A 26,085-nucleotide genomic window follows, 5' to 3' on the forward strand; every position below is an offset into this window, starting at 1 on the left:
TGAACCAATCAGTGCACTGTCAATGATACACATCTAAAATTTATTAAAATAATTGCTCAAATTTTGCAATGCTGCATGGCATGAGGATTTTCTTATGCCCAATAATGGTTATCAAGGAAACTGATGATTCTATTTCAGTTAAATCCAACTTCATCAGTGTACATTAGTGCAATGACAAATTGTGGATTAGTTATCGTCTTTGTAAAATTACCTCACAAAATGGTCAACTTGACAAGTTTTCATTTTCATTAATCATTTGTATTTTTGTTCACGATATGGATACAATTAAGAGTTTGCAGAATTCTTCAGTCATACAATTAACTTGTTCATGTGATGCAAGCCTTCCTCCTGGGCTGTCCTCTGGATTGAGAAAGATCGTAGGTATGTTCCAATACCTGTTCTTGTGCGTTTTTGTGTTTTGCGGTCTTCCTCAATCATGAGCTCTATGAAAAAGTTCCGAGTTTCTCTTAACCTTTTATGCAGAAATGCAGAATTTAAAAAAAATCTCTGCCCTTGGTAAAAGTGATTAGGAAAATGTTTAGTTCGATTGCAATCTGCAGGTCTAGACACATACATAAGATGCACGACTACAATTTCAATATGGGAGAAAATTTTCAAAATTCACCATTTTCAAAAAATATAACAAATAAAAAACAGTTATCAAAATAATTATACTATAATCAAATTTAAAAAATAAAATATATGATAACAATAAAAATAAAAACAAAACTAATTAATATAATAAAATAGTTGCCTTTTTATTTATTTATAAATAATTAACTAAATTAAAATATTACTAACTCATAGATTTACACCAATATGTATTATCCGCTCTTGACAATGATTGAGTGAAGATTACTTATCATTAAAAGAAAATAATGGGATTTAATAAATTCTATACAATTATAATAAACAACAAATTTATTATAAACTATGATTAAAATTATCAATTCATCAAAATAACTGATAACTGTTACTAGTAGTAACTATCACAACAATACCCTCATTACAACTATATTTCAATAATACAACAAATTTATTACAAGTGTACAGTACTTCCAAGAAACCCCGATACCCTTCCATCAATTAACATGTTTACTCTTGTTTTGAAGGCAGACAATAATTTCTTTAAGACTGGTTGATATCCCTGATCTCAATATCACACAGGACATTTTTTTCACTTTCTTGTATGAATTATAAAGCCATGGCTAATGCACAGACACAATTACAAATGTTGAAAAGCATTTGGTATCATGTTTAGATGCGTAAATGATGACACATGGGAGCAAACATTGCCACAAATAATGATTCCATTTTGTGAATGCTTTAACAAGTATGTGCCTCGTAAAGCAACGATCCTTGATTGGGAAAAACCTGTACTTGCTTCTGTTAATGTGAAAGACAAGCTGCATAGTGGATAAAAGGCTCTATCCAAGTGCAAGAAAATCTTGCCATCACCAATTCAACTGAGAAGTCTCTAATTATATTTATTTGTACATTAGAGACAGTACACTGCAATCAACAATACATGATAATTAAAAAAGACTTGAATATAGGCTGTTATATTACAACTGTCATACTTTATTAGCATGATTTCCAAATGGTGTCCCACAAGTTAAAAAGGAATTCACTATATATCATAATATGGGCCAGGATGACATTGTAATTCTTGTTCAGGCCATATTTTTTTGAAGAATATATGAATGGTAATTCTTATTTACAAATTTTAGAAATATGGTTAATATGTTAGTCAACTTCAAGGATGGATATCATGAGACATACCTAGATGTAGAAGATGGGGTTTTATCTCACTTTGATCTTTGAGTGTATTATTTCCTAAATGAACTATTTCCAAGATGGTAGATTTGGACATGGTTTACAAGCATCATAATCGCAGTAGCAAATGGTTACTAGAAACCCCAACCTTATTACAACAAACAACTGATTGTGCGGAATAATAATCAAGACCTACATATCTTAATGTTAAATACACAACAAATTAAGAATTACATAGAGTGGTGGAAGTAGTTTTAGAAACATAACTCTTGAAATGCTTTACATGTCAAGGAGTTGAAGAATCATAGCTCTGTGTGTTATAACAGAGTTCTTCTGCTGGATAAATAATTTGGAATTACAAATGTATATAAATGTTGAAAATATGAAATAATATCACAACATAAATATAACTGTTTAGGGTTACAGGACTTCTTGAAGATAATGCAAGCTGCGTAATTGTACTTGATAAAATTTAGTTTATTTTATCATTTAATAAATAAGTAACAAGTAATTAATAAAATTGAGAACTTATTTCCATTATTGTAGTTTTGTGACTTTCTATTATTGATTGAGATGAAAACTAGCTAAATATTATACGTCATTAATTTTCTGAAATAACTTGGCTGGCGGTTTGTTGACTGATTTTCAAAAATAAGGTGTAATTTTGAATTACAATGAAAGGCATAAAATGTTAGCTAATAAAATATATTTTGATAATAACAATTACCGAGATATAAAAGATGAAAAATTGCTATTTTTCTGAAATGTGTGATTGGTTTACTTCATAATTATTTACTTATTAGAGAAGATTGATGTAAACATGTGCATTATTATTTCTCAATTTGATTTTGAAATATAAACTTTTCTTTCAAAACCACGGTCAAAAAGAAAACAAAGAAGAAATTGCCATTTTTCCATATATATGCTTGTTCATTTTGATAAGTAAAATCCAAAAATGAACAGCTGGATAGACTTGTTACTCTGTATTTATTATAAAATTAAGCAGAGAAATAAAAGACCTACCTGCTGGTTACAACGGAGTTCAGAAACTTCTCTGTCAAGCCTCTGTTTATCTGTGACTAGTTCAGTGTATTTGGTACGGAGACTGGATGACTCCTGGGCAGTAGCCTCCAGTTGGGTCATAGCAGCATGATGTTGTCCTCTGTAATACTCAAGTTCTTTCATTGTATGTTCACATCGTCTAATAGTCTCGTTATGTTGTCTGTAATAAGCGATTTCAACTATTTCTTATACTTAGTCTAATTTCTAACTTTTTTAATTTCCTTCTTTCAATTAAAAATTAAAAATAAAATTGGTAAAAAAAAATATCTAAATTAAATAAAACAATTTTTTTTCAATAAAAACAAAAAATATTAAAGAAAAAACAAAATAAAAAGAAACAGAATATTATAATGTTGAAAACCAGTACATACTTTAAATGACAATGACTGTCTTCATAACCAGATTTTAAAGCCGACATAAACTGAATTTTACAGTTACATAATCTAACAAAAATGTTAGTTAAAAAAGAAATAGTTAAACATTTTCAATTTTCCTGATGAAACATTTCGTAAACATAAAATGGCTGAGAAAATAGGCCTACTCTGAACAAAGTATTCTTTTTTGAGATGCTGATATAAATCTTTGAAATAAATTGCATCCACAAACTGTTAACATTTTTTACAAAAGATATAAACTATACTTGCAATATAATAAAAACTAATTTTCACATTCAATGGCATATTAGATATTAATACTGCTGCAATGATGATGATACTATTAAAATTTCTTTATAGAATGCCCATTAGTGTGTTTTCCTCCATGGCATCATCTTCTAATGCTGCATTATCACTCATCACTCTTGACCACTAGACTTGATTTCCTGAAGGAAATTGGACACAACTCAATTCAAATTCATTACAATTGTTTTTCAACCAACTTATTTAAACGGTAAATCCAGAAATACAGATATTGAAGAATTTTAAACAAGATAGTAAAGTGATATGAGCTTTCTAGTTTGTCAGAAAGCTACAATTCAGATTCACCAGACAAGCTTAAATAATACTGACTATAAGTTCCATATTTATGGCCCTACAACATATCAAGGATGGATGCCAACACATTCTGTGCTGTGATTCAATAACTGCCAATATCTGAAACATTTATTACTAATTTAATAATTTCAGACATATAGGTAATCTCCACATATATTGTCAGTTTCAATAATAGTGGCTCTATAAGGCATCAACTGAAATATGTCACAAGGTGAGTGGCTAGCAACCATCAATAGCAAACTGTAACTTGGTTACACTTCAAAGATACAGAATTGCCAAGGAACATCACTATAAGTTTAAAGTTAACTGCCATGAATCAACATTTATGTTTAAATCACACCAGATTACCACAAATTACTAATGTCAATTAATGATGATTCAATATGTTTACAAAATAACTGTATCTTTTAGATAGTTCACCAAATTCTCCTTGATTATGTACTACACTCTGCACAACTGTGACACAAATTAAAAAAAAAAAAACAGATTGGTAATTCATGTTTCAGGTGATAACAGCAGAAATTTAAGGAACTGGTAGAGTATCCTAGTAGTAATATGGCCAAAATATAAACTTTTTAATTAATTTTTTTTTTTTACACTGACCATTTTATTATGGTGTATTTCACCCCACACCATTTTTACTTAAATTCAGGAGAATCCTCAAACTTCCTCCCATATCATGTTTTGTCTTTCAGCATGTACATAAATATAAAAATGGGGTGAAAAACCAAAAATTTTAACAATCTATTCACTACATATATAAAATTGGCTTAGTGAAAATATGAGATTTTTCTGGTGTCTCTTTTGAGTTATTACAGTTTAAATAAAACCTATTTTAGTAAAGTACAATAATTTAAGACTGAAAAAATAAGCATATGGCTCCCAGACCTCAGATTTTTTTCAAGAAATAGTCTCATAAAAAGTTTTTTCTTTCATATGAGAAAAAAAGCTTGAAAGTGAACCTCTATTATTTCCCAAAAATATTTAGTTCCAAGGTTGAGATTTTATGTTTTTATAACTTAAACTTCCAATTAGTTTATAGAAATATTTTCTTTGGTAAAGGCCTAAATATGGTCTAAAATATAGTATATAGTAAATTAAAAAAAAGAAAGTATTTTATGCAGATTTATGTTATTTCTGTTTGAACTTATATCTGAAAACAAGAAAGAATAGAAGTTTCTACAAACCTCAAAAAAGTCCAAAATTGGATGACACACCTATACAAAATGTCCGCTCAAAAATATATGAAACATCTTAGAAATAAAATAGCCTCTGTTTTCAACTATAAATGTGCTAAAACTATGTGACAAAAATAAATAAATGAATTTTATAAGCAACATCCTCCTCTATGAATCATGAGACCTTGCCATTGGTGAGGGGGCTTGAGTGCTCAGGGATACAGAGTAGCTGGACCGAAGGTGCAACCATATCGGAGAGGTATCTGTTGAGAGCCAGACTAAGGAATGATTCCTGAAAGAGGGCAGCAGCACTTTCAGTAGTTGTTAGGGGCGTGAGTCGGAACAACTTAAACGGCCATATCAACATCACTCAGTCCTCTGAGTACTGCGCAGCTGAAAGCAATGGAAAACTACAGCTGCTTTTTTTCCAAGAAAATGTGGCTCTCTGCATTTTCATATAACAATGATGGAGGCGCCTCCCTTGGTAAAATATTCCGGAGGTAAACTAGTCACCCGTTCGGTCTCTGGGTGGGGACTACTAAGGAAGGGGTCACCAGAAAATTAAAAAATAACATTCTACGAGTCAGAACGTGGTATGTTAGAAGTTTAAAAAAGGTTGGTAGGCTAGAAAATTTAGAAAGGGAAATGGATAGGATAAATGTGGATTTAGTTGGAATTAGTGAGGTTCGGTAGGAAGAGGAAGACGACTTTTGGTCAGGTGATTTTAGAATAATTAACTCAGCTTCAAATAATGGGCAGGCAGGAATAGGTTTCATAATGAACAAGAAGATAGGGAAGAGAGTAGAGTATTTCAAAATGCATAGCGATAGAATCATTGTAATAAGGATAAAATCAAAACCTAAACCGACAACGATTGTTAACGTCTATATGCCTACAAGCGCCCATGATGATGATGATGAGGTAGAGTGTGTATACGAAGAGATTGATGAAGCAATTAAACACGTAAAAGGAGATGAAAATTTAATAATAGTTGGAGATTGGAATGCAAGCATTGGAAAAGGCAAGGAAGGAAATATAGTGGGTGAATACGGGCTGGGCAAAAGGAATGAAAGAGGGAACCGACTTATAGAGTTATGCACGAAGTATAATTTAGTAATTGCCAACACCCAATTTAAAAATCATAATAGAAGAATATACACTTGGAAAAAGTCAGGCGATACTGCAAAGGATCAGATAGATTATATTATGGTTAAGCAAAGATTTAGAAATCAACTCGTTGACTGCAAAACTTACCCTGGAGCAGACATTGATAGCGACCATAATTTGGTGATAATGAAATGTAGATTGGGGTTTAAAAACCTGAAGAAAAGGTGTCAGATGAATCGGTGGAATTTAGAGAAGCTTGAGGAAGAGGAGGTAAAGAAGATTTTTGAGGAGGACATTGCAAGAGGTCCGAGTAAAAAAGATAAGGTAGAAAATGTAGAAGTAGAAAGGGAGAATGTTAAAAAGGAAATTCTTAAATCAGCAGAAGCTAACTTAGGCGGAATAAAGAGAACTGGTAGAAAACCTTGGGTTGCAGACGATATATTGCAGCTGATGGATGAACGTAGAAAATTAAGAATGCTAGTGATGAAGAAAGTAAAAGGAACTATCGGCAATTAAGAAATGCTATAAACAGGAAGTGCAAACTGGCGAAAGAAGAGTGGATTAAAGAAAAGTGTTCAGAAGTGGAAAGAGAAATGAACATTGGTAAAATAGACGGAGCATACAGGAAAGTTAAGGAAAATTTTGGGTACATAAATTAAAATCTAATATTGTGTTAAACAAAGATGGTACACCAATATATTTTACGAAAGGTAAAGTCGATAGATGGGTGGAATATATTGAAGAGTTATACGGAGGAAATGAATTAGAAAATGGTGTTATAGAGGAAGAAGAGGAAGTTGAGGAGGATGAAATGGGAGAAACAATACTGAGATCTGAATTTAAGAGAGCATTAAAAGATTTAAATGGCAGAAAGGCTCCTGGAAGAGACGGAATACCTGTAGAATTACTGCGCAGTGCAGGTGAGGAAACGATTGATAGATTATACAAACTGGTGTGTAATATTTATAAAAAAGGGGAATTTCCATCAGACTTCAAAAAAAGTGTTATAGTCATGATACCAAAGAAAGCAGGGGCAGATAAATGTGAAGAATACAGAACAATTAGTTTAACTAGTCATGCATCAAAAATCTTAACTAAAATTCTACACAGAAGAATTGAGAGGAGAGTGGAAGAAGTGTTAGGAGAAGACCAATTTGGTTTCAGGAAAAGTATAGGGACAAGGGAAGCAATTTTTTGCCTCAGATTAATAGTAGAAGGAAGATTAAAGAAAAACAAACCAACATACTTGGCGTTTATAGACCTAGAAAAGGCATTCGATAACGTAGACTGGAATAAAATGTTCAGCATTTTAAAAAAATTAGGGTTCAAATACAGAGATAGAAGAACAATTGCTAACATGTACAGGAACCAAACAGCAACTGTAATAATTGAAGAACATAAGAAAGAAGCCGTAATAAGAAAGGGAGTCCGACAAGGATGTTCCCTACCTCCGTTACTTTTTAATCATTACATGGAACTAGCAGTTAATGATGTTAAAGAACAATTTAGAGTCGGAGTAACAGTACAAGGTGAAAAGATAAAGATGCTACGATTTGCTGATGATATAGTAATTCTAGGCGAGAGTAAAAAGGATTTAGAAGAAACAATGAACGGCATAGATGAAGTCCTACGCAAGAACTATCGCATGAAAATAAACAAGAACAAAACAAAAGTAATGAAATGTAGTAGAAATAACAAAGATGTACCACTGAATGTGAAAATAGGAGGAGAAAAGATTATGGAGGTAGAAGAATTTTGTTATTTGGGATGTAGAATTACTAAAGATGGACGAAACAGGAGCGATATAAAATGCCGAATAGCACAAGCGAAATGAGCCTTCAGTAAGAAATATAATTTTTTTACATCAAAAATTAATTTAAATGTCAGGAAAAGATTTTAGAAAGTATATGTTTGGAGTGTCGCTTTATATGGAAGTGAAACTTGGACAATCTGAGTATCTGAGAAGAAAAGATTAGAAGCTTTTGAAATGTGGTGCTATAGGAGAATGTTAAAAATTAGATGGGTGGATAAGGTGACAAATGAAGAAGTATTGCGGCAAATAGATGAAGAAAGAAGCATTTGGAAAAATATAGTTAAAAGAAGAGACAGACTTATAGGCCACATACTAAGGCATCCTGGAATAGTCGCTTTAATATTGGAAGGACAGGTAGAAGGAAAAAATTGTGTATGCAGGCCACGTTTGGAATATGTAAAACAAATTGTTAGGGATGTAGGATGTAGAGGGTATACTGAAATGAAACGACTAGCACTAGATAGGGAATCTTGGAGAGCTGCATTAAACCAGTCAAATGACTGAAGACAAAAAAAAAAAAATAAGCAACATTTTAATTCTGTATTGGATGAGTTGGCATGGACTGACCCTGCAGGGAAAATAAAAGGAGATGCTGAATTTTATAAACAACTCTTGAGTCAGAGTCATGAAGATGGAGAAAAATTCCTTTTAAGTATTGTGACCAATAATAGGTGCTGAGTACACCACTCTGACCCAAGGGAAAAGAGGATTGCATGAAGTATCAAAAATCATCCTCTAAGTAAGACAATTTCAAATTTAGTGTCTAGTGAAAAACATTTTTTATACTTTTTTTTTAGAATTTAAAATATGAATAATTATCAAAATATGGGTTATACTACAAAACTCTGCTTAATGAACCAAAATAAAAACTTGTCTGGTAATCCAGAAATTAATAACGATGATAATAATTTAGCGCAATAGTGCTATACTACACACATCATACAGGCAACAGAAAATTATCAAACAGATAATAGAAATACTGAAACGACCTTGATTTGGCAGTTACCAATTTTCTCATAATTTTTAATATTAAAATGAGACATAAAAGATTTTACTAAAATTGGTGGTATAACCATAAAGCCATGGTATAAGTTGACTGTATTCATCATTCATAGCATATACAAAAATTGTCACACTTCTGGGTAAATGTCCAATAATAAGTACAAGTATGAAGATTTATAATCAGAAAATTCTATTGTTTTATTTAACTAAATACAAGTGAATTTTTCATTGAAACAATGTAAATAATTGTTCATATACTTAGAAAAATGTATCTAATTAACTACAACAGTATTTAAAAAATAAGCATACAGATTTATAATCAGCATATTCCATTTTTATTTTATTTTTCTTCAATATAACTAACGTTTATTTCTTAAGAGAATAATCTTTCTTTTCATTATATATGTTCAACCTAAATGTAATTTTCTATTTCCACGTTATTGTATATTTATTATTAAAGCTATTTACACAATTATTTTTTTTCTTTTCGACTTAGGTTCCTTTACATCCCCTTACTAAATTTTTTACTCAAATTTCAATTACCTGCTTAAGTTTTCAAAGTTATTTTTTTTTTTTACTAAAATATATATGCATAATTTTTAATTGATTTGACATTCTGTATTATTTTTGGATATTGCAGCAATAATGTTTGGTCGTTCATACTTAAAAATAAAAATAAAAAAATTGAGTAATGATTAAAAAAAGACCTATATACATGAATAGCCTTAACCAAGTACAAGTAACTAGTTAAAATCACTTACTTACTCCTATCAAGATGTCTGCAATCAAATGTAGCAGCAAACATCTCAATAAGTGATTTTATCAGAACAAAAACAATACTAGAATTATCATTAAGAAAAAGTTATATTAACTTAAGTTTTTCATTTTAATTCTTAAAAAATCTACATTTATTATAGCCACTAATAAATATATGTGGTAAATGAGAATGAAGAAAAGATGGCCACAAGCTCAATTGGTGTTTTATTAATATCTACCAACACACAGCGACTGCCTCAAATAAGAAAAAACTGATCCTTGTAATTATTTCAATTTAACTTTATAACAAAATGACATTGTTTCATTTTTTTTTTAAATCAGTACTGAACATATAAAATGTAAAAAAATTAAAACTTTTATGAGTACATTAAAATAATTTTCAGGTTCATTCAGTTTGCTTAAAAACTGTGATTTACTAAGCAATAAGAGTAATAATCACTAGTGATTCAGATCAGAGCTTTAAGAGAAAGGCCTTTTGTAAATTTAAAATACCACTCATAGTGCATGAAATCTTTTTGATGAGAGTAAACAAAAATAGGATTTTTAAATTACCAATACATATACATTATGACGATTAAGAAAATCTGAGTAATTTTTCACCTTCTTAATAACTGCAATTCATGCATTGCCATATCACACTGCTGCTTCAAACCCTCATAGTCTCTGGTTGCATTGTCTCTGTTCCGATCATTGTTTGACACAGAAAAACTCCGTGTCAAGGTTTCTGTAATATAATAAAAAAATTCAATAAAATATTTTTATTTTTTCCAAGAATTTATCTAAATTTAATTCAATATTTTCATCTATACTTCTAAATATTTTATGCAATCTTATGCTTACATTATATTTTTCTCTCTTAAAACTGCTGAACTTACAACAATGGTCCTGTTTACTACAATTGTGTTGAATAACAGTACTTAATAGCACAGTATAAAATAAACAGAACATAAAATAGAAAGAAAATAAACTTCACAAAAATAAGCTTCCTGAAAAATCAAAATAAATCATTTTAACCAAAACCTATATCGACAAAAAGTGATTATTAACAACTGTTATAAACACTGTTTCTTTTAGCAAAATAAATAATATAAACTATATTTAAAATAAGACATTATACTGTTTAATACTTTACTATACCATTTCTTTTTTTTTGTGATACAACTGTCTTTTAATACCAACTGAATAAGTTCAATAACAAATTAATTTTACTAGCAAATAAGTTACTATTCAGCAATTATAACTAATCCAAATCACTTCAATATTAACGTTTATTGTTTTCATTAAAACAAAAAAATAATAAAATCGCAGTTATTTAAGAAAACAACAAATATTCTATAAAATACTTTAAATGAACATCGACTATACCTTTACAAATAACTGAAGTTCTGACAATAAAAGTCAACTCCTATACAGTTCAACTGTTTCTTGCAAATAACTTAAGTGGTGATTTGTTGATTGGAAATTCATGAGTAAAACTGTTTGAAAATATAAATTACTAATGCATGCATAAATTACAAACTGACAGAAGCATTTGTTAGATGATTAATAAAAAATAAAAAATAAGGACCTCTGAGTAAAATTTGATATAAAAATGTACGGTCGTAATTTAGAACATATTGTAATACAAAATGTTCTATGAAGATCAGGAAAACTGCTCTGAAACAATGTATCTGTTGAAAGTGGTATATGGTACAGACTGAAAAAAAATTCAAGTGCCTTGTGGCATCAGAAAACTTAAGATGAGCAAGATATGGCCAAAAACAAAATGACAGACTTAAAAATGAGCAGTAAAATATTTATTTCAGTCTGATGGGCAAAATGGGCAATTAATGACTAATGAAAAGATTAATAGTGGTGATGATGAAAAGATTTCTATTCAGAGCAAAAGACCACAAATGTGGCCAAACACAAATGGATCATCCATTACAATACTGCACATACTCATAGTGTTCATGATGGACACAGTTTCTCGACTAACATCAATTATCAAAATTAAAAACAGTACTGAGAGAATGAGAGTTTCTGACATCATTGATATTTAGCAATTTGTGATAAAGGAACTCAAAAGTATTCCGAAAAATTGAAACAGGCCTGTTTCCAGAAATGAAAAACACCTAACCAGCATATAAAGATCAACGGGAGCTACTTCAAAGGCAAGAATAAACACTAAAGTACCATCATTTTTTTTTTCTACAGTTGCATTTCAGGAATTAAATTGTCTGTACATCTATTATAGAAAGCCTGTAAAGGATACATTAAAAAATCACACTCTTTATTTTCATAGCTGTAATAAAAATAGACGAAGTATTTCTTTGGATCAAAAAATTGCTTTAGCTCCCATACTTTTATATTTCATAATGTTCCAAGGATCCCCAATCCTGAAATCACTAAACACTATATTCAAAATTCCTAAATTTTGAATATACAGTCAGTCTCTATGTGAGAAATCTGCCCTCCATCTTCCGAATTTGGCAGAACTTTAGGGGAAAAAAAAAGGGTGGACTACAGATTTATGATTCATGCCTTACTAGATGTAAAGGCAGTTTATAATTTATTATTATAACCAAAACATTAAAATATCCTATTTTTAACATAGTTCTATTACTGGTTTTCTGGTTTCAGAATTTATTTATTTATATATTATAATTTATTTATAATTCGTCAGTGTTTTAAATAGCATTCATGAAATTCTGTATTTTATAAGATACTGAATGAGTAATTTTTAATTATAAATATACTACACTTTTAGCTTTGAAAAATTTGTTAAAGCATAATTCAATTAATATTTTTTCTAAAAATTTTAGAAGTCTAGATGTGAAATTAAAAAAAGTTGCATCACTTTTTTCAAAATAAAAAGGTATGTACATAATAAAATTCAACAAAGTAATTATATTAAAATTCAGACTGTCTTTATTCAGACAATAAAGACAGGAGAGAATAATAGGGGAAATTGAGAAAATTTAATATTGCACGTTGTGATTACATGAAAATCCAGTATTTTCTAAAAACGTTTTGTGTATAAACAATGCTTGTTCATTATAATTACAAAATTATTTTTTTAAAAAACCTTGCATTTTGCTCAATTTTAAGTTAATTTAACCACATATTCTATCATTAGTAAGAAAAACAAAAGTTTTAGGTTAATATAAAAAAGTTTGTGATTATTATCTAACCATTATAAAATGATTTATGTTTTCATAAACAATAAATTTCTAAGTACTAATTGAAGAAGCATAAAAGTAATAGATACAGATGTAAATTAACTGATAACATTTCATTAAATTCTAAGTCTCAAAAGAAGCAGTACGAAGATGAAGTTAAGTGACCAAATTCCATTGAATGAATTTACATAAAGATTCAATTTTTAATTTATTTTAAAACTCAATAAAGATAAAAGAAAATAATTTAAGATAGCAAACTTAAAAAACATACTTAAAAAAAATAAACTTAAAATTACCTGAATTACTATTGCTGTCTAGTGAAGAGTTAGCCGAAGCCATTTTATTGTTATCACATTCTAAGCGATTCCATTATAATATAAAGTATATCCTCCTCCTAAAACAATAAAAATTAAAATAACAACAGCAATGCATAACCTAAATGTCAACTATAGATTTAAGTGTAATGAAGGAAAATTATATCAACCTAACATAAATTAACTTTATTAGTGTACTTATTTTAAATAACTAGTTTTACAATATTATTTCATAATAAAAAATAAATGTAAATCTATTAAATAATTGCATAATCACAAAAACTACAACAATAAATATGTTTCTTGAAAAATCAATCACCAAAAATATCAAATTATAATAATAGATTTTTTATTGAAAACTTAAAAACTAAACTGCAAAATTAAACAAAACAGAGACAAAAAATAAGATTACTCTGATAAAGATAGGTAGCTGTCAAGCACTAAACTAGAATTAGTATTGCACTAGCAGAAGTAACTTTCACCACAATAATAAGACTATTTTCACTGGGAAATGATGATTTGTAAAGAGAATAGAAGTAGAGCATAACATCTAGCAGAGTATAACATAACATACTGTAAGAAATATTACTTATCTTTGTTCAACAAGACATACAACCAAATAATTATTATTATTTCATCTATATAGTGTAACACATAATACATATTGAACAATAACCAGCAGTAGCCAACTACAATAATAACAATAACAAAGTAATAAAACATTAAAACATAAACGTTTTGTTTTATTATAGACTACAAAAATCGTTAAAATTAAATTACAAGTTAAAAATGCAACAATTATTCTTATATAACAAAAAAAGTACAGGAGTTTACTGTCATATCTAGCAACAATTATAAATTACATATATTATTTTAGGTTAATGCATTTCTCTCAATCTTATAAAAAAGAATAAAAAATACTGAACCACCATATCTGCATATGACAAAATACTACACAAAAGTTAATAAATAATTTGAAATAAATTTCCTATGTGTATTTATTTTCAAATTTTCTTTTTCTTATTTTTAAATTGTATAGACTCACAACAGGCTGTATGCCCAATTAAATTACAGAGATTGATTTTGTTAGGTCTCAGGTAAACCAATTTCAAGTAAAATTAAATGAACCCTAAGAACTAAATTACATTGCTAATAAGGGCATTCAAATTTAGTTAAAATCACTTAATACAACCACTTAAAGCACTATCCATTTTACTGATTTTGAATCGGAACCCTGCAGTACAAAACAGATGGTAGGAATCATGTTGGCTGCTGCTGTTGTCATCCATGACACCATGCTGGCACCTCCTGGTTACCAGCAGGGCAGCTGCTTACTTTTTTACTAGGGCTAAATGACATGGAGATTCTATTTAAAAAGTTTTATAGAGACACTGATATTTTCCAGGAGGTTTCACAGAAATAAAACAAATAATTTCATTATGATCAGCAGAAAATACATTTAATATCAAAGGGTGGGTGTACTATTTCACACTTAAGAAGAAAATGTTCCAATTTTCCTGTTTCTGCATGGACAGGTACAAGGAAATTGTTGTGGTAAAACCTTGATCACAACAGCATAAAAAATAATTAATTTTATAATTACAAAATAAAAAAAAGAACAGAAATAGTTTCAAATTTTTGTGCAAAAAATAAAAGTAAATATGTGAGGAAACTAAATAATTAAAATAGTTAAAAAGTAATAATTCAGTGGGCTGTAATGAAAATTATTTGTAAGTACATGAGAAATGACAATAAAGAAATGTAATATATATATTTTTTTAAATTGATTTTTTAATTTATATTGGTAGAATGATTGTCTAAAAAAATATCTTAATTTTATTTTAAATCAAGTAGTGAGAAGATCTTTGAAATGGGTATGTAACTGATTAAAATTGGTAATGGAAAAATAATTAGGCCCTTTTTTAAACACCAAAGCATTATGACAAGCAACATGAAAACAATCCTGTTGATTGGTTTACAGTAGTGGGTATTATTGTTTAGGCTTAACAATTAGCTGAGGTGCCTATTGGGTTAAGGCAGGACTTTGGATACTGCTATTTGTTCTTTCATGGTTGGGTTTCAATTAACCACACATCTCAGGAATAGTAAACCTGAGATTGTACAAGATTACACTTCATTTAGATTTATATATATACTCTCATTCATCCTCTGAAATAATACCTTATGATGGTTCCGGAGGCTGAACAGAAAAATACAGGGAGAGGCCTGACTTCTACCTACCTAGCTTTTTAACCTTTGTATAAAATAGGATAATTATATAAGTACAGTTCCACAAAAAATTACAATCTAGGTACCAGTTTATTTGTTTTTGTTAATTATACTTCAATTTTTTTCTGGAGTTTTATTTTTTCATATAAGTTGCATGTAAATTTCTGCAAAGTGCAGTCACATATCCAAAATGACCTTAATGCAAGTATCATTATTAAATACCATATTCTATACTTCACAATAAAAAAAGAATTTTAATATACCAAACTTCATGGCGGATAAAAACTTTGGGTTCATCTGGAAGATACTACAATTCAAACTCAAATGTCTTGGCATTTTTCACATACTACAAAACGCATGTTTATCTATTAAAAAAAAAGTATAACTATAATTTAGCATCATGCTATAGTTACTTTTCTATGAATACTATTGTCTTTCTAGGTAACTGATCATAAATCACAGTTAAAATAAACACTGCATCCTCTTACAATCTCTATGGACTCATAATAATTAAGAGTATTTGCCAATAGCAGATTGGAAAATTAAGGAGTGAGAAAGATAAAATATTATCAATTGATGCCACATTTAACAGACTGCTTTAGACCATCAGTGTTAATGTTACTTAAATTAGAAAATATATACTACATATTTTTTCTTTTATATATGCTTCTTGTAATTCAGAAATTAAACACATGCACAACGTACAACTTCAATAAACAAAATTTATAAAATTTGTCTTAAAAGAATACTATATAATCTTGCCCAATAAAAAAAAAATTAGTTCCCAGATGATGGAAAATTAGTTCCCAGCAGTTAACGTAAATCAACTGTTACCTACATTTGATTCAGGAAAGCATTCACATCTGCCTGCAGCAAGTATGATATTGACTTTGTATAATTTTAGCTAAAGTGATTAATTGAAAACATTTTTACAAACAACAAATTTAAACTGAATTACAAAATGACATGTATATGATTTTCTTTTTTTTCATAATTAACACAAACTTCATAAACCACAAAAAGGATTACAATGTATTAATTCTTCAATTTTTTCTATTTATTCAAAGTTTCCAATTTATGTGTAAATAGCAATAAAACAGTAAAATGAATTTGCAAGTAGATAATTTTAAATACCTTTTCATCATTTCACCAATCAAGAGAAATCAAAACGAGTAATTACTGGTTACACAAAATTATTAAAATGCAAATAAGCGTGTAGATAGATTAAATTAAGAACATTGTAGTTCAAATACTAATCAAAATTACTGTGCCATTTGCTAATATTTATTTATTTACTTATACAACAGTAATATCTGGCTGATGTCCAATAATAGCTACTATGATGGATGACAATGAATTTTGTAGCACGTCAAAGATTCCATGCCTGATGAAATAATGTAAACCTGGTACCTCAAAATGGAAAGCAGAGATGCTACCACTCCACCAAAGACATTAGCGAAATGGTGAAAATGATTGTAGAAGTACATGATCAGGTATGAAAAAAATGATTACACAATATATCTTTTTAAAACTACCAAGAAGCTGGAAAATATTGAATAAAATTATATTCAACATCTACAAATTATGTTCCATTTATTGTTCTATCAACAGGTAAATAAAACTTTGAGATGAAGGTATAAAACAATTGGGTATAAACAATACCCATATAATTGGGTATAAACAATACAAGTGGTATAAAACAATGGGTAGCAAAAGATGTATTGGTGAATAAATGAATTCAGTAAGTAATAAAATGGGAAAAACTATTAAAATAGAAAACTGCACTAAGAAATCCAATTACTAGCACAGCAATAATGGGTAATTTCACTAACCAGAAAAAGTTAATGAAACAAAAAAGAAATACATCAGGAAAGAAAAATAAAAAAGAAAGACATTAATGTGGGAATAGCATCAGAAGTGCAGACAGATTACCAGTTAAGGAGAGAAAGAGATTTATACATTGCAGGAGTGTATTTGCTAACATTTGCTAAGAGTACATTTGCTAATATTTATTTATTTACTTATACAACAGTAATATCTGGCTGATGTCCAATAATAGCTACTATGATGGATGACAATGAATTTTGTAGCACGTCAAAGATTCCATGCCTGATGAAATAATGTAAACCTGGTACCTAACAAGAAAAAGTTAATGAAACAAAAAAGAAATACATCAGGAAAGAAAAAGAAAAAAAGAAAGACATTAATGTGGGAATAGCATCAGAAGTGCAGACAGATTACCAGTTAAGGAGAGAAAGAGATTTATACATTGCAGGAGTATATTTTTCATCCTTAATTTTTAGTAAGAAGAGCTGAGCTATATTGATACCTGGTATAAGATGAAGATTAAATAGAATACTAAGTGGAAAACAATTATATAAAACTTATCACCTCTCTATTAAAAATTGTAATCGGTTGCATTTTACATTAGTCATTAAACTATAAGCTCCCAAAATGAGAAAAATCCTGAAAACAGCTAAATACTAGGCTAAAGTTACAAAATCATCAATAATTGTTTTTCTTATCAATTTAAAAAAAAATTGCTACTAATATTTATAAATAATCTCCAATAACAAATTTAAATATCTGACTGAAAATTTGCATAAAGATATACAATAAAAATTTAAGACTAAAGAAATACTAATAATATATAACTTACAAATCATACCAATTCAAAAGCAGATTATATTTTACTTTGACTTACAAAGAAAGTTACAACTCTCTTTTTACCTAACAAGTCTCTAAAAGTACCTAAGTTACTACTGGTAACCATCGGCCTTATACTTTCAAATTAACCCAAGTAAGAGATTCTTTAACTTTATTATTAGGCAAAGCAAACAATCTACACAAAATAGATGAAAAACACTAGCAAATTTTTAATTCATATACTTTTTTTATTAAACTGACTAGTAACACCATTTGTATAAGTAAATTTAGTGAACTACAATATTTACTTTCAATTAAATGATAATTTCGATGAAGTCATATGCTTTGGAGGTAGAATTAATTTCCTAGCGAGGATAAAGTTGTTCCTAGCGAGGATAAAGTTGCTTGACCAGTTTTTTCTGGTCCAAACTAGCCTTTATCCTTCTTTCTGCTTTGTACTGCCAAATTACTTTGAACATCAGTAATTCAGTAAGATGTAAACATTGGGAACCAAGTGTTTTTGTTATAATTCCTTGTTAATTAATCAAGAAAATAACAATAAAAAGTATATATTTTATTTACAATGTAGAACTATAATAAGAATATATATAAATTAAATTTAACATTAAAAAATAATTCTTCTTAGTTTTCCTGTATCAAGAAACACACTTTATTTGAAAAGGATCTGAAATCACCACAAAATTGTAACACAAATTTAAGACTAAACAGAAGCCAAATGTTTTACAAAACATTCATGAATATGATTCACTAGTGTTTGAAATATTTTGAACATTTTTTTAGATTGTTATGAAGGAAGTGATATAGTTAGTATATTAAGGACAACTTTGGAACCTTTCATTGATCTAACAGCCATATAAGTCTTGGTAAATCTTAAAGCTTCTAAAGAAGATTATCAAATAACAGAAGTATGTTAATTAATCATTCTCATTGGTATCCTTTTCTAGAAAAGAAGATTCTTTTTGTTCCTTAATCAGAAAAACAGCAGGTAGAGTTATAGAAGAATTATTTGCCACAAGGCTGTAGTTGTGTTGTATGTTGGCTGTATTTCTTCATAATATGGGCAGAAATAATGAAACCTATAGCTGTAAATGATGAAACTTTTAAATGGTGATGACCCAATTGCATTAGTCCAAGATAAACCAAGGGATAAAGACATGAAAAGCCTACCCATCTAATTGAAGCCCTTGAAGAATTATACCAGTGCTGTGATCCTAACCAACTGAGATCAAATTATAAAAAGATTACGGTTAGATTTTACCTATAGACCTGAAGGATAGATTGGAAAATAAGAGCTGCATGGATAGGTGACAGTTACCACACTGTAGAATCTCAAGTACTTTGGTGTATAAACTTGGGATCATACATTGTCCCTTAAGGACCACTACCTCAACACTGGGATAAGTCTCTGCCAGAAATAACATCCTGTATAAACTGAGAAGTTTAGCTTGGGAGCTTCTGTCTAAGAAAAATACTGAAATAGTTGACAAGGCGAGGTGCATATTCAGAAAGTTTAAAAACAGCCTCTGTATACAGTCACATTCCTGTGGTACTAGTAAAGTAATTGTGACTTCTGCCGTGAGATTAGATTGCTGTTTTAAACATTATTATGCGTGTGTGAAAGCAGAAACATATCATAATAGTGTTACATGATAGTATATTATTTATTAGGCTTTATCAATATTAATGTATTAATTGATGTCATTTTAAGTTCAATATTTAAAAATAAAATAGTTTTTGTTCAGCTTAATTACTGCTATTTTTGTATAAATAAAGAATTTTATCTTTTGCCCCGTTATTTTGTAATAAAAGCAATTATTTTCTTAGTCAATGTACTTTAAAACACAAGCATGATGAAAATATATTGTACTAAAAAAAGTATGTACAAGCAAATAAAATATAAATTTCTTATATCAATTGTTTTGGCTTAAGTAATTTATTTATTAAACATTTTGAATTCTATAAGGAAATATCTACTAAATGAAAATTACACAATTTTTTCATGAAGAATTGAATTTCACCACTAGTAGGTTAACAATAAGGAAAATTATAAAAATCGAAGGGTTTTCTATTCAGGAAGTGAAAAAAACTAGGCTGAATTTGTGTGAACGAGATTATGTAATCGCGAAATGTATATTTTTTCTCAGTCAGAGATCTCAGATACCTGAGAAAAATGTAACTTCTGAGCAAAAGAGACCAGTTGTATACTTAGATGACACTTGGGTGCACACACATTATACAGTTAAAAAGTAGTGATGCAACAGGTGTTTTTGTTAATAGTAGTGCAGGTTACTGTTTAATTTTTTTTTTGGCTCATGTGGGTAGGGATATGGGATTTACAGATGGTGTTTTTTTAATGTACGTTTTCAAGAGTAAAACAGAAGATTATCATAAAGAGATGAACATAAAATTTTTTGAAGTACATTGAAAAGCAAGTATCCCAGGAGTATCACAAATAGTATTTTATTCATAGACAACGCACCTTACTGTTATAAACAAAAAAAATAAACCTTCGTCATTCAATTCATTAAAAAATGAAGATATACGCAGGAATGGCTCCAACAAATATTAACTGTGACCCAGAACTAACAATAAAAGAACTTTTATAAATTGTCAAACTACACTGCCCAGAACCACAATATTAATTACATGAAAAACTAAATAACAAAGAAATTACAGTGCTTAGATTGCCACCATACTAGCCAGATTTTAACCCAACTCAATTTATTTGGAATCTAGTTAAAAAAAAAATTTGAGATTGCAATATATCTCACATGTCATTAACAGAACTGAGAGCCGCTACATTAGATGCAATTTCTTCAATTACTGTAGCTGTTAAAGATTAGTGTTGAATGTTCAGGAGATAATGGATTCTTACTAGAAAACAGATGCATTAACGGAAGATGACATGGAAAGCATATTTATAAATGCAGGGATGGACGATGATGAGACATCAGGAAGTGAAGATGAATTGGAAATTAATTCTGATGTAAGTGAAACTGAGTCAAACTCTCTAATCACAGGTTTTTGGTCTATCACAGAAGACAGCTCTACGGAAACTGACAAAACTGGTTAAGAACTGCATTAAGATAGTACTGATCGTTTAATTACATAGCAAATTAATATAGAAATATTTTATTTATTATTCTGCAGCTATATCCAACTTGTTGCAATTCCATAGACTTTTTTTCCTATTTAGCTTCTGGGAATTACCATCAGGTATTACTTCACAAGATGAATGAGGATGATATGTATGAGTATAAGTGAAGTGTAGTCTTGTACAGTCTCAGGTCAACCATTTTCGAGATGTGTGGTTAATTGAAACCCAACTACCAAGAACACCAGTATCCATGATCTAGTATTCAAATCCATATAAACGTAACTACCTTTACTAGGATTTGAATGTTGGAACTCTCGACTTCAAAATAGGCTGATTTGCGAAGATGTGTTCAACACTAGACCAACCTGGTGGATTTGACCCAGATTACATAGACTTATATGTCCAAATTATTTCTATCAGCTTTTGAATATAATGCTGTGAACTATGACACTGTTTTAGTGGAAACGTTTACTTCATTAAATTATTGTAATTAACTGCAGGTTAAATCTATTTCATTTATGAACACAGTAATGTAAATTAATATTTTTAATTGTGTTATTACCATAACCTATTTTAAACTGACAACAATTCTTGTTTAGAACAGATTGACAAGCACGTCACTTTGTTCAGTAAGATTGGGCCCAGACTGTACTCTTGTTATATCGTCATCTCTGTCAATAGGCAAACAAAATAACAGTGCTGCGGTCCTCCATGAATATGAACTTCGCCTTGTCAACTTCTTGTAGTAATATATTATTACTGATTTCTTGAGCATTTAAAATGTGTGAAAAACATAAAATCCTTCCAAATGTAAAATTTTAAGTGAAGTTTGGTTTGTAAATGCAAAAAAATTTATCCTGTAGAGATTTTCTGGCAAATAGTGTGTTATGATGAGCTTATGAATGAACCATATGCGAAAGAATGTTTGATCATATTTAATAAACAAACATGAATGATCGATCTCATTGATCATAAATAAACATTGAAGATCATTTTGGGTGACCTTCTGCAATAACTTAAGAACTGAAGCAAAAAATCAACAGTGAAATTCTTAATGATAGATTATTTTCTTTTCTAACTTTATAAAAATTTTACTTTAAAATTACTTGATATGATTTTAATTTTGACATTAGAAAAATATTTCTGTTATACCAAATAAATAATTTGTAATTATTACTCATTCTTAGTTTATTACATTACAATAGTATTTCAGCTTTGTATAACCATTGAAATGTTTAACTTTTATGAATGTAAAGTTGAGTCAAGGGAGACTCCAAATATGTATTTAAAAATGGTTTGTAATATAGTTTTACAAGGTATCAAATTATTGGGTCATATGTTAAGGTAAATATAGAATTATCAGACCAATGGTTGTTTGCCTAGTACAATGATAGCACCATCTTTTTATCAAGTTTATATAATTTAAACTGGTTTCTTCTGCTATAAGTTGCAGAACAGTTTCTGCAACTGTTCTTCACAACTGCAACAATGAAGTTGTTCATTAGAATATTAATGTATGAGGTAACAAAAAAAAACTATGTCCCTTTGCAATATTGGTGTAAAATCACATGCATTGTTTATCACAAGTACTGTGCACCAATAAATATTCTTTACTTTCTGGACAGTTCTTTTATAAATAGATTTATATGTATATCTTTTTTTATATTTTCAACATTTCCAAACTAACAAACAAATTAAAATAAACTACATTTTCATGATTAACATTTTTTCCCCAAGGTAAAAGATAACCAAGAAAAATAGAAACCATGTAATTATCAGTATAACAGAATATCTTCTATTTTTAGGAGACATTTTAAGTGTTTTAGCAAAATACTTTTATTACAGGTATTTAGATGTTCTCCACAGAACAGTACTTTCCAACTACGATCATTTCAAAATGATCAAAAAATGTTCCATATTATTTTTTATAGTTTTACTTACTTTAAACACAATAACAGTATTAACAGAAAGCTCTGTTCAATATCACACTTTCCATTTTGTTTCTGGTCTAGAAAGAATTCTCTGGAACGAACCTGGAAAACCAGACTGGATTTCTGGGATTCCACTGCTGTTACTGGATAATAGCAATAATAACTGCCTCACTGCCTCAAATGTTCAAATTTAGCATCAATGATTGCTAAACTTCAGCTCCCAGGTTTGATTCCAAATTTTCTAGCAAGAGTGAATAATTTTTTAAGAACTCCCTAATTGAGAAAAGTTTCAATAATTTTTGCCAAAAATAAAAGAAAATAGTAGTAGTTGAAAAGAAAATTTTTGTAAAACATAATACACAGAAAAAAAATGACAAAGAAAATTGTATCAAACCACAGAAAATAGCTATGTTACTACCAAAACTATTTATACTAAACTACGCTTGCTAATTTTATAAACAGCATAATTAAGATTAAGATAACAAATTAAGATAGGCTACTTAATTTTTTTTTATTATATGCTAATATCCAAACATATTAATACAAATGAACTAGTACCACTAGAACCAACCAAAAAAATAAAGACCTACAAAAAATTAACTGCAAATCTCAGATGTATATTCTCCCCTCCAAAACAGAATCTTATGAAAATAATATTAACAAAAAATCTATACTTAACGTAAACCACATAATATTAGTTTTATGGCAATTCACCCATTGGGAGCAAGTAATAATAGTATTTTATACAAATTAAATTTAAAAGAGTGCTCTACCAAAACATACTGAATTTCTTTTGATGTTAAAATAAATTAAAATAAAAATGTAACAAAAAACAGTTTAAACAAAACAAGAACCACACACTGTTCTATAATGTTGTCAAAAATACTCTATTACTTTTTTCATAAGCATTAACTATTTTTTAATATAAAAAAGTATAACCTATTGACAGCATAACAGGCCACTTAGTTGTAAAATGTACATGTAATATCAGTATTTTAAATCATAACTAAATAAGTTATTAGTTAGCAATAAATAAATGTAGGATTCATTTTTGACACTCATGAAATAAAATAGGTGAACTTCTTATAAATAAAAATTAAGATATACGGCTTTATTGTAAATAGATAACCAGTGACATTATAGAGCAGACCTACATACTCTGGAAACTGTACTAATCCCAATAAACTAATCAAAAATTTAATAAACTGATTGATGTTCAAATTAATAATATCACGAATTCGGAAAAAACCAATAACAATTTATACTAAATATGAAAATGTTTAGATAGGTCTTGAGTATTTAAAACGATATGAAATAATACACTGAAATCAACCCACGAAATTTGATCACATAAATATATTTACAAACAGAAAGCCCTACTTTCTCAAATTTTGCTTTAGCGAATACTTCTAAATAACCAAAACCAACAAAATTAGTATTCATGAATTAAACACAAAAGAAACTTACCTAATCCTTGAATAAATACAGTGCATTACTAACCCAAGTAAATATTGGATACGTCAAAATAACACTATTTTCAATATTGCTAAAACAGATGATGAAGAGTTGATTACTAGATATAAAAGGTCATAACATACTTTCACTGGATCTTTGATCTTTATTTTTGTTATTAGCGCTAAGGCAATGAATTAGTTAATATTATGATTTATTCAATCTTTATTTTTCCAGTTATAAAACTAAATCATAAAAAATTTCTGTGATGGAAATTGACTAATTTTTTTTTATTTCCCATCAAGTAATTATTGTATATCAACTCTAATATAGTCTTTAATCATAGAATTTGAAGGAAAAAGTATTTATGCAAATTTTGTTTTTTTTTTGAAGTCTGAATTCTATTAAAACGGTCGAGTACTTTCATCCAACTAGTTGTGCAATATTAGTGTGCATTGATAGTGAATCTGAGAAGTGTAAATATCCTCGAAATCATATTGGATGCCCTGAAACACCGCCGTAGTAATTAGATTGCGCGGTACGTCGTGTTTATGGTTACAGAGTTTGGTTAAGTTTGTTACATAAATATCAAAACAGTTGCGATGTCTAAGGTTAGTACGGATTTTTGTTTTTATTAGAAGATATAACAAATTTCAGATTTTCACTGCCCAGTAGTTGACGTGTTAAATTTATGGTTAGCAAAAAATAAATTATTAGCAACACTGACAAAAAGAAAACTTATTTGTTTACCCTTAACTTAAAAAGTGTAAATTGTCTTCATTTTTCTATGATTTAATTTTTAAGGTTAATATATAATTTATCCTCCACAAAGTGTTATTGAATCTTTTGCTGATGAACGATCGCATCTAACAAGAATAACGTAATTCAGTTTTTTTTATCGGAATTGCCGTATCAAAATACTAACGCATTTTTAAAGATTGAAATGAAATTTAGCACATTCTGTGAAGAATATCCTATTCATACTGTATACTTTGGTGCAAGGAAAAAATCTATATGATGCTACTTCAGTTTTACCCAAAAGAATTTTGAACTAGCCTACATGTTTGAATCCATTATTCAGATGATTCATATTCGTACCACCAAGTTTGTTATGGTAAAATCATTAAAATAGGACATAACTCGCTGTTTAGGAGGGTATATTGTTTGTATATCCCCTGTTCAATGACATAACAATCGCATCTATTCTTGGCTAGATTTACTAGATATTGCATCAACCACTTTGCATTGATTACAGTACTATAATTAGTTTGCATGAATACTGACACTAATTAATATTTACCCTGAAGAATATATTACTTTATTAGGCTAAAGGTACTTTACAGCCACTCACATTTTGCAGTTGCCCTACAGAACAAGATTTTAACCCAGCCACTGGAACGGGTAAATCAAATAACACAAACTCTGCTAACTGCTGAGGGAATACATGACGCAGTTATGCTTTCAGTAGTGCCCTGCCAGTAACAATAAATTATTGTGAGAGTTTTGGGAACGTAGGCCATTGGTAAA

At 29.1% G+C, this 26,085-nt stretch overlaps 2 protein-coding genes across 3 annotated transcripts in view; one reads left to right on the forward strand and one right to left on the reverse strand.

The window, feature by feature from the left end:
- The window catches only part of LOC142318344 (disks large homolog 5-like), a 112,141-nt gene extending 87,431 nt beyond the window's left edge, over positions 1–24,710 (reverse strand). Inside the window, exons 1-4 of one of the 2 annotated variants that reach the window (XM_075354933.1) lie at positions 24,574–24,710; positions 13,165–13,262; positions 10,308–10,431; positions 2,800–2,938 (exon numbers count right to left, since the gene is read on the reverse strand). In XM_075354933.1, the coding sequence (XP_075211048.1) occupies positions 2,800–2,938; positions 10,308–10,431; positions 13,165–13,207 (306 nt within the window). In that variant the 5' untranslated portion in view covers positions 13,208–13,262; positions 24,574–24,710. Of the gene's footprint in view, positions 1–2,799; positions 2,999–10,307; positions 10,432–13,164; positions 13,263–24,573 lie in introns of both variants that reach the window. The other variant, XM_075354932.1, reaches the window with a different exon arrangement.
- A 274-nt stretch (positions 24,711–24,984) lies between these two features.
- Positions 24,985–26,085, forward strand: part of Gnf1 (germ line transcription factor 1) — a 99,644-nt gene continuing 98,543 nt past the window's right edge. Inside the window, exon 1 of the mRNA XM_075354941.1 lies at positions 24,985–25,169. Within this exon, the coding sequence (XP_075211056.1) occupies positions 25,161–25,169 (9 nt within the window). The 5' untranslated portion in view covers positions 24,985–25,160. The remainder of the gene's footprint in view (positions 25,170–26,085) is intronic.

Source organism: Lycorma delicatula, chromosome 1 (genome assembly GCF_047948215.1).
Source record: "Lycorma delicatula isolate Av1 chromosome 1, ASM4794821v1, whole genome shotgun sequence".
In the NCBI taxonomy this organism is placed as follows: Eukaryota; Metazoa; Arthropoda; class Insecta; order Hemiptera; family Fulgoridae; genus Lycorma; species Lycorma delicatula.